This window comes from Taeniopygia guttata, chromosome 1A, assembly GCF_048771995.1.
Source record: "Taeniopygia guttata chromosome 1A, bTaeGut7.mat, whole genome shotgun sequence".
In the NCBI taxonomy this organism is placed as follows: Eukaryota; Metazoa; Chordata; class Aves; order Passeriformes; family Estrildidae; genus Taeniopygia; species Taeniopygia guttata.
Genome location: NC_133025.1, coordinates 19495563 through 19508477, shown reverse-complemented (window position 1 = coordinate 19508477; position 12915 = coordinate 19495563). Strand labels below are relative to the sequence as shown.

The window sequence follows — 12915 nt, the reverse complement described above, 5'->3', positions numbered from 1 at the left end:
AGAAATTAGTTTCCTAAAGGACATTTTGCCATTCTCCCGTCTCCCTTAAACACCTCCTCTTCCCCCTCCCTTTTTTTTTTTTTTTAAACTCAGCATTTTCAATGAAAAAGCATTTTCTGACTAATAACTCTTCTTTCCCTGCCTTTATTCAATGGAATGTGTAGCGTGTGAATCACATTAATGTTGCATTTTCATATGTATTTTTGTAAGTCTTTATTAAAGCACTCATTAAGAGGGGAAATGGTGTACTGTTGGTTCACTGCTTTCTGGCACTATGGTGGTGTTGTGTATTTGTCAGCTGAGTGCGACAGCGTTTAGTGAGTAGCGCGGGAATGGCTTAACATTGATGAACGGCTCAGCCGCGCTTTCCGTGTCGCTGCCGCGGCCGCTCTGCGGCCCTGCCGGGGCTGAGGGGCGGCACTGCCCGGGCTGAGGGGCGGCCCCGCCGGGGCTGAGGGGCGGCCCCGCCGGGGCTGAGGGGCGGTACTGCCGGGGCTGAGGGGCGGCACCGCCGGGGCGGGGCGGGCCCGGTCGCGCTCGGGTGACGTCGGCGGGAGGCGGCGGGAGGAGGCGGTGGCGCCGTGCCGGTCCCGCCGTGCCGGTCCCGCTGCCCGCCCGCGGAGCGCGCAGGTACGGCCCGGGCGGGCGGGAAGGGCGGGGGCAGCTCCGCTGCTGGCGGGGTGCGGGGGGGTTGGTGCTCTGCGGTCGGGCCCAGCCGGGTGCTCAGGGTGAGCCCCGCCGCCGGCAGCTCCCCCGGGAGGCCGACAGCCCGCCGCTCCTGGGTGGGTGCTGCGGAGCGCCCCAGGGATGGCGGTGCCCTGCAGCCCGGCCCTGTCGCCGCCTCCGGTCTCCATCACCGGCCGCGCCTTGCCCGCGGCCGCGGCTGCAGACACCGCGTGGGGAGGGAGGTGGTGGATGTCTCCGGGAGAAAGGTAGAGGTGTTCCCGCAGGAACCCGGGATTAGATCAGTCAATCTTCTCTCTTTTATTTCAGTCTAGTTCAGAAAAATCTGGAATCTGGAATTAAGTTTCCTACACCATTGCTTCACTGATGATAAAAGTTAAAGTGGGTTTTTTTATAGATCATGTCCTAAATATGTGGGAGGTCAGTTACCTTTTCTTTTGGGCTGTCTCAGTTCAAGTTAAAGCATACTCAGTAATTTCTTATACACCTTATGAATTTCTTCCTTTTCCTGATATTTTTCAGGTCTTCTTTCCCATGAAGTCAGACACCCAGACTGTACTTGCCAAAACCTGACGGTTTCATTTGAAATGGAGAGCATTACACAGTTGTTCAATGACTTGTGTGAAGCACACTTGACAGGTTTGCCATGGAAGGTTCACTTAGGCAGGCAGAAGATCAGCAAGAGAAGGGCTAAGCAAAATTTGAAAAGGGTTGCTTATAATGCTCTGTTCATGAACCTTTTTCAAGATGAGGCTCGTAAGCTGCAATCAAATGTTTCTAGACTCCCAGTGAAGAACAAAATTTTGATGCTGTCTTTCAACTTGAGAGTCGCTGGCCTAGGTGCTCAGGCGGATAGACTGGAGAATCTTGTGGAGGAACTGGAAACAGCTGAATGCTTGCCATTTACTGAAGTTAATTCTGTCTTAGATCTTTTAGTCCAGCTTGCTGGAACAGGTCCTCCTCAGCTTGTACCACAAAAAAAGGACTATTTTCTGAACAACAAATATGTTGGGAGGAATGTCAAATACCAGGGCTATGATTATTATGATGTAAGTGTGTTTGAAGCTGACATACAGTCTCTGATAACAAATGAAGAATGTCAGTTCAACGACACAATTCAACAGACGCTTCAGATAATGGAGGCTGCACCTGGCACCGGGCTGCCTGCCATAGGGCTGTTCTCACAGTGCTGTCCTGCTGGGGACAGGTTTGAGAAGGAAACACGTGTCTCACTCTTCGGTGCTCTTGTCCACAGCCGTACCTATGATATGGACATCAAGCTGGATTTACCGCCAGTGCCTGACAATGCGGATTTGTCTGGACTTGCAATTAAAGTACGGTATCATCTGTTTTGGACTAATTAGTGCATGCACGCTTTCATGTGTCACTTTGAAACTGTAGTTTAAAAGTAGGTAATAGTTTAATTGGTGATAGAAGCATACAGCGCTGGAATTTAGGATGGAGCAGGGATCCTTTCCTTTGTAGAGAACCAGATAAGCTTTTTGGAGATGTATGATAACAAAAACCTTGGTCTTGCACTTTACTTTTGTCAAAACCCACCATGTGGCCACAGGTTTTATGAATTTAAGCCATCAGCTGTATCCATACCTTCCCCACCCTTGCAACCTTTTGCTTGCATTTTTGCCTGCTTTATCTGTTGACCTCCTCAGCATTGTTGCTTGCTTGTCAGTGCTCAGACTGACTGCCTGAACATCCTTCTCTGAATGAATGTGCTTTGCTGTTCAGATTGCATTACCTAACTTGCTGTATTGTTGTCTTGGCTTGTTATATCTTAAAGCATTTCTTTTTTTTTTTTTTTTTTTTTTTTTTTTTTTTTGAATTGCCTGGTTCCTATTGTCCTATTACCTTTTCAGTATGTAGAGTTTCTACTGTATCTTTTTTCCCCTTTTATTGTCCATTCTGTTTATTTTTGCTGGCTTATTCTTGTAGAAGTACTAGATACACTTTCAGAGTTTTTCTTCTTTCTTTCCATTTTTACTGTGTGTAGGCAGGCTTATTTATAGCCTACCCTTAGATCGTCATATCTTTCCCTTTACTTAACATATGGATAGATTTTGCAATTCCATTAATTTAGGGTCTGAATTGAAACTTGAAGGCAAACACATTAAATAGAAAAACCCTGTGCCATTCAGTGCTCACATGTGGATGTAAATTGTAACCTAGAGGAGGTAGAATCTTTTTGAGTTAGTGCTGAACTCTTTCCATTAGACTGGAAAATTTGCAATTTCTTGAGGAATATGCTGCTTTTTATATGGGTGTGATTGCCTTTTACTAAAATTGAGGGCAATTCTGCACATGCGTCTCCTGTTGAGTGGGAGTTGAGGATGTGGCATGTACACTGTTTGGATATTTACAGATTTTCTGCATATGAATTAGGGAACAAGCTATGTTAGTCATAGTTAACAAAATTTTTACAAATTCGAAGATTTGTAGCCTGGATATTTGCCTGGAACAAATGGTAGAGCAGTGTGATTGTATTAATGCTACATATTGCTGAATGTCCATACCAGAGATTCTCCATTTGTAGAACTATATGCTTGCTTTGAACTTTAAAGATAAAATTTAACACCACCAAGCATAGTATATTATTCTGAAGGTGATTTGTCTTTTATGTATGGGCATTAATACTTCTAGAGGTTCATCAAATTAAAAGAGTGCCTACAATAAAAATTTAAAATTGATATAAAGGGAGGGCAGGTAACAGAGATTGGGTCACATAGAGTCATTTGGTCACGAATGACAGCAAAACAGCTTTTTCATTAATAAATGTGTCTTCAGTAAAATGTTTTCATATTTGACATTTGAACTCTTTCTGACAGGTTCCCCAAAGTATAGACCAGTCAGAAGATGAGGGATTTCAGTCAGCATCCAATCTGACTCCTGATTCTCAGTCAGAGCCAAGCATAACTCCAGACATAGACTTGTGGGATGCAGTGCTTACATATGGACCCAGCAAACGAAGATGTTGGGAAAGAATTGGGTAGTATGTGTCTGATCTTACTGGTAAACTTACTATATACCATATGCAAATGTGTGAAGGTGCATTGCATCTTAGTTCCACACAACCTCAGTATAAATAGTGAAATGAGCATGTTTAATTCACGGGTTTCAATACGCTGCATTAATAGTGATAAATGAATAAAGGTTGTGTGACTTCAAAAAACTAGTTCTTAAGAGTGCAAGAGTTTCATAGGAAGAGATAAAATCATCATTGTCACAAAAAAAAAGGGCTTAGGAAAACACTGTTTGTGTGAAATGCAGCATTTTTCTAACTGTTTTGACTCCTTATATGCTATGCAATTTGTCTCAGTCTAAAGTGATTCAGTTTTAAAAGAGAAAGTGGTAATTGTAGAGCAGTAGAAGAACTAAACAAATATCTCACAGTATTGTATTATATTCCTTTCCCCATCCTGTAGACAAACCAGAAAATTATAACAGATTTCTTGGTGGTTTAGTTAGACTTGTAGTTCTTTTGGCTCTTGAATAGAAGATGCATCTCCTGAGAAAAAGCTCTCTGCAGTCCTGTTAAGGGTTCCTGGCTCCCCTAAAATGGAAGGTAAAAGAAAAGGCAGGTACGGCAGGTGTCCTGGATATTTCAGATGGACAGTATTGTGCCTGATTGTTTGAGAAGCTTTGCTCTATAAGTTTTCTGTGATTTTAAATAATAATCTAGTAGTGTGGTATTGCATTGTTAAGCAGTGTCTTTTTCTCTCTGAGCCTTAGAAGCTCAGAAGTTCCCTGTTCTGATTTTTCAAAGCTGCTGGAGCCCACTTGAGCTTTTTTCCTAGAACACAATATTTTTTCTTGCTGCTATTTAGACTCTAAGAGTCATATATAGACCATATGCCTGATAGATTTTGTGTAATACCTGCTACTAGAATTCAGAGTTTTTGGAAGAATTTGAAATAGAAATTGTTTTGGAGGGGATAGTAGTCTTCACTGCAAAGAGGTAAAATGTGTTAATAGAAGTTCATTCTAGCACTTTGAGCGTATTGTTCTTTAACTTATTTGAATTTTAGCATTAAAGGAACCAGGGAAATATGGCATATATTGGCCTCATTTTCCTAGTGTGAAAACTGCATCAGGGAAGGCCATAAAAGCAGCTGGTAGTTCTCTAAAAAGGATTCTGTCTCTGAACTGATGATCAAATAATCTACATATTTGTTCTCTGCACTGAGTTTGAGCTATTGACTGCACATTCCCTTAAAAACATATCTATTAAGTATGTTACTAGTAATTTTTCTGTGAGGAATTCTGTCTACAAAACTCTGAAATGCTTTTTTCTTCCTGTGTGAGATGTATTTGCTTTGTATTTTCACATAATCACCATGTAATGTTGTGTTTACTCTGACACAGCCCACCTGGTAAAAAAGAGGAACCTTATCTTACTGAAGCTGGGAGAGAAGCTTTTGACAAATTTTATAAACTTCGAGAAGGGGATTTGCAACTGTTTACTAATACTGTACTTCAGCTCCCTCAGCTTGTGCTAGTGAAAGAACCTGAACTAGTTAAAGATGTCTTGAATGTCCTCATTGGTGTGGTATCCACTACATTTTCACTCAATCAGGTAGGGAAGATTTTTATCTGCCCTTCCTAGTAAAATATTTTTTGTTTTTTCCTTCATAGAGGTTTCCTCTTCAATACAGTTATTTCTGCTGAGATCTTGCAGTTGTGGCTAGTGTTAAGAAGTTCAGTGTTCCCTAATGTCAATGGGGCAGTATTTATATATTGCAGTAATTATGTTACTGGAATAGGCTAAGAGTATTTGTAGTTCTCTAAAGGGAAAATAGGTTAATGAGTACTTGAAAACAGATCTATGAATAATTTTGTAGATTGGATTTTCTTTAAGGAATTAGATAGAGTCTTATTCTGTATATTTGAAGGCATCATTCATACTCCTACAATTTTGCTAACATTCAGTGTTTATCTCACTGTCCTAGCTATATAGTCTGTCACTTGAGTATCTAAGCTGAGAATTTGTCTGCTATTATTTTTGTGTGTGTTTGCTGTTTTAAATCAGAATACAGCTCTGAAATAGTTGAATCTGCCTTTTTTTTTTTTTCTCCCTATATCCTTTTAGGCAGCTCAGTCATTTGTGATAAAGGAGGGGGTGTATGTATCTGGAACATCACCAGAGACAATGCATAACTTGCTCTCGGAAGTTGCAGAGTATGGAACCTATTACACGCGGCTAAGTCGATTTTCTCTTCAGCCTGTTTTGGATTCCTCATACAGCAAAGGGCTTGTATTTCAGGTAAAACAATGGCAGTAAATCAATTAGCTTTAATGGGCCAAGTATCTGAGGTAGAGAAGGTGAGTGATTTCATGTAAAGCTGGAATTTCTGCATTCTGTAAAACTGCAGAGTATTTTTAGTGTAATGCTCTATCCCAGGTCACCAAGGAACAGTGCTGCTGTATTTAAATCACAACTCTTTTCTGTGCTGAGGGCTTGCTTGTGCTGGAGCATGAAGTAAAATGGCTTTGTTACCTGAAGTGTGATTTGTTTAGTCATACTGTTCTGTTGTGGACTAAAGAATTATAATTTTGAAATGCTTTAAAAACATTACATATTTATACAGAAAGATGTACAAGATAAAAATACAAGAACTTCCTTAGTGCGCTGTGTATATATATATATATATATATATATGTATATATACACATATAAATTTTTTTTCAAAAATAAAGACTGAGGTAGAAAAATATGGTATTGAGTAGCTTTAATTACTTTTCCTTGGTTCAAAATTAAGTGCAAATTTTCCGTTCAGTCCTGTGTATATTATGTTGAGCTGTATGCATTCTCTGTTATACTTGGTGATTTAATTTCTTCCTAATGCATAGAATTAAATTATGGATAAGGATTAGTTATGAAAATGTATTCATTCTGAATATTTGATTAACAGCAGTGTTACTCAATTTGTGTTTAGAAGGTCTCTTTGTTAGATGAAGTTCTAGATACGTGTTTTGTAGTAACCAGTTTAGGCATAAAAGTAAGGAAACAGGTTTCCTGGGTTGGTATTATAGAGAATGAGGAGCTCCTCAAAGGACAAGTCAAATAATTTGAACCAAGGTGCTTTATTTCACTGTGTGTGGGTACAGACTCTGTGCACTGGATGTGTGAAGAGTATAGAGGAGTCATCTAGGCTCCTTGGAATGTCTGAAGTTGCATGGACCCTCACTTGCCCCTTACTTTGGTGTACGAGTCCCCCTTACCTGCGTATGCCATTTATTTTACTAAAAGGTTTGTTTTCATGCTGATGCAATTGTGGTAAGACTGTTAACAACTTTCACAGTAAGACTTTAAATATTTTCTGCTCATACCAGGCATTCACAAGTGGACTGAGAAAGTATCTTCAGTATTATCGAGCCTGTGTTTTGTCAACACCTCCTACTTTAAGTCTGCTAACAATCAGCTTTCTATTCAGAAAATTAGGTCGTCAGCTGAGGTAAGAGAATGGTATTAAATGTTTAAGCTTTTCATAGCAGAAAAAAATGCAATCTCTTCATATACACTAAAAAAGACCATATTACATGGGCATTCTTATTTACCATATCAGTATTTTTTTCCTCTGTTTTACATATAAATTCTTTATATCCAGACTATTCTAGGGAAAACATACAAGGTCTTTATACTCAGTTTCTTTGTTATCCCTGTTACCATTCAGCAGATACAGTGTGATTGTTGTACAATATTCAAATTCAGCAAAGTTCATCACTGATCTTGAAGACTCCTGATTGAAATTTTTGTATATGTTTTAATACTGTTTTTTAGGTATTTAGCTGAACTGTGTGGCATAGGAACGACGGCACTGGGGATCAGTGGTGGAACTGGTGCTTCATTTCCTACGGTGATTTTTGTTTATATTTTTATGTTTGTTTTGGGTTGCAATGTTAATATTCTCCAAATATGTTGGATTTTACCTGATAGTGTTGGTCTCTCTGCTAGCAAAGCTATGATCCTGTATCTCCAGTTAAAACACTATAGTCCTTTCTCCAGATACTTAAACATTTGGAAATTTATCCAGGGTTTTCAATTCCTAAAATAAACAAAGGGCTCAAAATAAACCTTCTATTCATGTGTATCCAACTCTAAACATACCTGTCTTACTCTAGAGATAATAAAGTGAGCTTGAGGTAACTTGCTCAGATAAAGTGATCTTAACTGCAAATAGATGGAGGAAATGACATGAATCCTTCCTTCTGTGTCTAGTGAAATACATCAAGCCATGTATTTTTGTTATTAAAGGGGTTGTGAAGTGTGTTGCCTAATGTTAAAATATTTTTCATTTTTTAGGGTGTTAAATTGCTTTCATATCTGTACAAAGAGGCTCTCAACAACTGTAGCAATGAGCATTATCCAGTTCTTCTGTCTTTGTTGAAGACAAGCTGTGAACCATACACAAGGTGTGTCCATACTGTTCTCTGCATACTTGAGTTTAAAAATTATGAATTGGTAATCTGGAGACTAACTCTGCTTGTTTAACAATGGCTTCTAATATTTTCAGAAAAAATACATGTCTCTATATGCAGTATATTAGTTAATTTTGCTGTTCTGTCACTCTTAGCTCAGTAACAATGTGAGGTGTTCAGTGTGGCTAGATTAGTAAATAAATATATGTAAATGAGACTTAATGCTTGCTGCTGGTCGTGGAAATTCGTACTGGAATGTAGGATTTGGATAAACTTTTTTTTTTTTCTCATACCTCAGTTAAAATCTTGAAACTGGAAACTGATAAGTTTCTTTTATTGTACAAACTGGGGAAGTTCGTGCTTTTTTCTACTGCCTTTTTGTTTTGGGATTTTTAATAAGCAAAAATTAATAAATAAATTACAGTTCATTTAGTACATGTAACTAACTGATAATAGGAGTAATTAAAAGGAGAGTTCCTTGGTTTGCAACAGTTTTGTTGAGCAGTGCTCATCAATTTAAAAATTATTAGTTTGCAGACATCTGAAGAGACAGTAAATTTTTTAATAGCTATTTACAGGAATTACAGCTGTAGTCTATCATCACTTTGCAATGATACATAATAGATGTAAAAATACTTAGAAGAGAAAACAGAAGTCTGTCAAAATGCTCTAAATTTAAGATTCCTCCCATGGCCACCCTTCTTGTGTTTTCTTCCATCTGCATGAAATGATCTTCAGAGAAATTTAATTTCAGATTTACCAGAAGCCTCACTGAAATATCTTCACAGCTCTTACCCTGCTATTTATAGAAGAAAGTCAGATTTCTGAAATACCAAGGGCATCACATGGAACCTGAAAAAATCTGGATTGCTGTATTGATTCCTAAATTTGCTGCATGGATCTATTGAAGAATCAATTATACATGATCAGGACTACTCTGGAAGGAAGCCTCTGTTATCTGTTACCTACTCATTTATTAACCTGAAAGAAATTAAATAATACAAGTTGTTACTGAAATAAATCATAGACGCATCAGATTTAATAATTTAAAAGTGCTTAACTTTTTACTTAGAACCTTGAAGTTGACCAGTGGTTGCTGTGTTAAATGCTTCCTCTTTATTGCACAGTGTTAAGTAAAAATTTAAAAAAAACACCAAACAACTTCCAGGACCTCTGAGCCTTTTTATCTATAGCCTCAGATTGTATAAAAATAGTGGAATTTTTATTTCTTCAAAAGTTTGGCTGACACAGAGAAAATAAGGAAAAGCATGAATAAATGTGCTAAAATAGTAGTTTCTATCATTGCATGTATATTAAAAATGCCTCTGGGTCTGGGGAAAAAGTGCTTGGTATTGCATCTTTGTTTTATACTCTTTTAGTTTCTCCCTGCTGAAATTACCTCTGTTTAAAATAAATCCTTTCTGCTTTTCTCTTGCTGTGCCCTTGAGGTGCTGCAAAGCTTTCTCTACATTTTATATATATCTTTAGTAAATTGATATGCAGGATTAAAACCATTGTTTTAATTGAGGCACTGTTCTCTTATCTAAAGAAATTATCAGTGAAATATTCAATTAGAATAGTTTAAAAAAGTGTAGAGCCACAATATCGTGTATATTTAAATGTCAGTGTCACAGCATTTAATTGATGGCTTTTTTATCCTGCCTAAATCTTTTGGGATTTTAAAGAGCATACTGATTCTTTGGTTATAGTAAAGGAGAGAATGCAAGAGGATTGATTTTCAATATTGTACAATTTTTTTTTTCAGATTTATCTATGATTGGGTATACAGTGGTGTATTCAGAGATGTTTATGGAGAATTTATGATTCAGGTGAATGAGGATTATCTTTGTTTCAGAGGTACAGTATATATATGGAGCATTTCTAATTTATATGATTTGTGCTGTTAATGAAATAACTAAAATACATACTTCCATCTTTTTGTTACATAGATAAACATTACTGGACTCACGGTTATGTTTTGATTTCAAAAGAAGTAGAAGACTGTGTTCCTGTATTTCTGAAACATATTGCTAATGATGTATACATATGTGGGAAAACTATAAACTTGCTGAAGTTGTGCTGTCCTAGGGTAAGTTTTGGGTTGTTTCCTTCCTATTACATTGAGGACATCATGTCTCTCTAGAGCAAGAGTCTAGAATTTTAGCAAGTTCACTCCTTTATCAAAACTTGGTATTACGTAAGTAGGATCATGAAAGGCAATTTCTTGCTCTCAGATACCTGTGAGCTGATTATCCACTCTACTTGCTACGTCCTTACTGCAGAAATATACTTTTTAACACCATCAGATTTATTGTATATAATGCACATGCTGTATTTCTTTTCTTTTTAGACATTCAGCCAAGTGCCTTCCACTTCTTGCACTACTCCTTTTTGGTTTAAAGCTGCCTCACTTACCAGGTCGTGGCTCAGTTCTGCATAGCCCTTTCAGCTGTATCAGTACATTTTCAAGAAGTGCTTAAATAGTTCTGTTTATTAGTATTTTGCAGAATGATTCTTGTCTGTGATAAGAAAAACATGTTCAACTACTTTGTGTCTTCCCTCTTCTCTCTATACATCCAAAAATAAAACAACCAGGGAGGTGTCTAAAGTCTGTAGACATTCCCAGGTAGCTAGTATTCTCTTTGCCATCAGAGCTGCTCAGTGTTGACAGAGCAGAGCAGCTCATTATCAGCTATGTAGTATCAGGTATAATCAGCATATAAGCCTAATACCTCAAGTGAATTGTCCCTCTGCCAGTTGTCCTGAGTCTGCTCTGATAACCATTCCCAGACCATGACTCAGGTGTGCCAGCAGTACTGGGCTCTTTATAAAGTGTCAGCCATCACTTCCATGATAAGTTACAGCTTTATGTATCACTAATGCAGTATCTTCCCCCAGGTCATACGGCACCCAGGTTCAATCATCTTCCATCTGTCTGAGAGTGCCAGGCACATTTCATCCCTTTTTGATAATGCCCTCAAGATCTGGGTCTTGCCTTCTGTTTAGGATAATAAATTCCCAGGAATACAGCTCTGGTCTTCCATCTTCTGACTTTTACCATTAGACGGGGGGAATCCAGTGTGAGTGCGTTTCTGCACTCATTTGGTTTTTTCCTTCAAGTTATCTGTTTCCCTCAGTTGTTTTGTGCACTGAATAGAATAGCTTCAGAGATTTAGGGCTGTTGAGGCAGACTAGGAAGACCGGGTATAGTTGAAGAATAGGTTCTCTGTGTTGGGCACTGGCCATGGTTTTGAGAGTTTTGTCTTGTGCAGAGGTCTCTCCTGTAGGGGTGTTAGTTCTGTCTTAGGGAGTTCCTACTGAGGGGGATCTCTGTAGGATGTAAGTGAGCAAAACCTAACTTTTGATAGGAGAAATACATTCAGCACTGGGTTACTCATGCTCAGTTAATTGGATATTCAGAATAGGAAAATTAGAGACATTTAGAACATAATTTGTATAAATGTATGTATTAGATTTTCAGCAGCAAAGACAGAACTCTAGGAATTTGAACTGTGATCCAAGTTGTTTAGGCTTGTACCTTTGTCTCCTACTTTGAATTATATAAATGCCAAAAGATTATACTAATAAAAGCTTTAGATCCCATATGGGGCTTTGTGTCAGTATCTTGAAGCATGACTAACTTAAAAAAATGTATAATATGAATTCATAATATAAAATTTTACACTTTAGTAAATGTATGTAAAAGGAAATTTCTCATTTTTCAGCATTATATATGTTGGTCAGATATACCTGTTCCCCGGATTTCAGTTATTTTTTCGCTTGAAGAACTGAAAGAAATAGAGAGAGATTGTGCAGTGTACGTAGGTCGAATGGAAAGAATTGCTCGATACAGTTCCATAAGCAAGGAGGAAAAGGTAAATGAATAAAAGAACAAATACCTCATTATGATTTTTTTTAAATAGTCTATTTTCATTTTTGTTATAACCTCTAAAGAGTTTGTATTTATAGTCAGAATTTTTTCATGGGTTAACTGCAGTTTTAATTGCAGCAAATAAAATTACTTAATATAGTTTTTAAAAGTGTAGGTGGTGTGTTGACATTTTTTGGCCTTTTCATATATTAAATGAGTGTTAGACTTCGATCTTAGTCTTATCTGATTATTAATTAGCTTATCTCATTTGTTACATTAGAATCAAACACTTTTCAGTAGGAGGAGAAGTCTCTTAATGGAAAGAACTATTTGTAATTTCCATAGCTAATTGTTTTTTAAGAACATTTTAACCTCAAAGAGATTTCTAGCCTTCAGATTCCATTAATTTAGTTCATGTATCAGATGGATTTGGTTTGTTTTAAAATCTGGAGTATTAATTTCCTATACTAATTTATAGATTTTGCATTTACTTACTTGTTTTTTTCATATTTTTGTTGTAGTCATTGATCAATAACCATTATAAAATGTGCATCTGTTTTTGCAACTGTGCATTTCAAGTCTGAAATAATAGAAAAAATTCCACCTTGGCTTTTTCTTTTTTTTTTTTTTTTTTTTTTTTTAATTTAGGATTTGCGCATGGAAATAGCCAAACAAGAATTAATTGTTCATGCTCGGGAAACTGCTAGCAAAGTACTAAAAACCATTAGTGGTAAGTTACAGTGGCTTTTTATGTGTTTTCTAGTGGGTTTGTTAATGTAAACTAACAGTGTCTTTATTTTAATACAGACAAGCAAATATCAGAACGGATGGCTTTGGATGCAAAGAAACGGGAACAATTTCAGAAGCTGAAAGAACAGTTTGCAAAGGACCAAGAGGTATCTCACTGTGTTTCTAGAGGTAGACTATAT

At 37.6% G+C, this 12915-nt stretch overlaps 1 protein-coding gene across 1 annotated transcript in view; it reads left to right on the top strand.

The window, feature by feature from the left end:
- The window catches only part of TUBGCP6 (tubulin gamma complex component 6), a 40433-nt gene that overhangs the window by 16542 nt on the left and 10976 nt on the right, over window positions 1-12915 (top strand). The window contains exons 21-32 of the mRNA XM_012568975.5: window positions 1207-2018; window positions 3525-3688; window positions 5062-5272; window positions 5786-5959; window positions 7030-7151; window positions 7478-7553; window positions 8000-8109; window positions 9881-9972; window positions 10065-10204; window positions 11841-11990; window positions 12635-12716; window positions 12794-12882. Coding sequence (XP_012424429.5) covers window positions 1207-2018; window positions 3525-3688; window positions 5062-5272; window positions 5786-5959; window positions 7030-7151; window positions 7478-7553; window positions 8000-8109; window positions 9881-9972; window positions 10065-10204; window positions 11841-11990; window positions 12635-12716; window positions 12794-12882 — 2222 coding nt within the window. The remainder of the gene's footprint in view (window positions 1-1206; window positions 2019-3524; window positions 3689-5061; window positions 5273-5785; window positions 5960-7029; window positions 7152-7477; window positions 7554-7999; window positions 8110-9880; window positions 9973-10064; window positions 10205-11840; window positions 11991-12634; window positions 12717-12793; window positions 12883-12915) is intronic.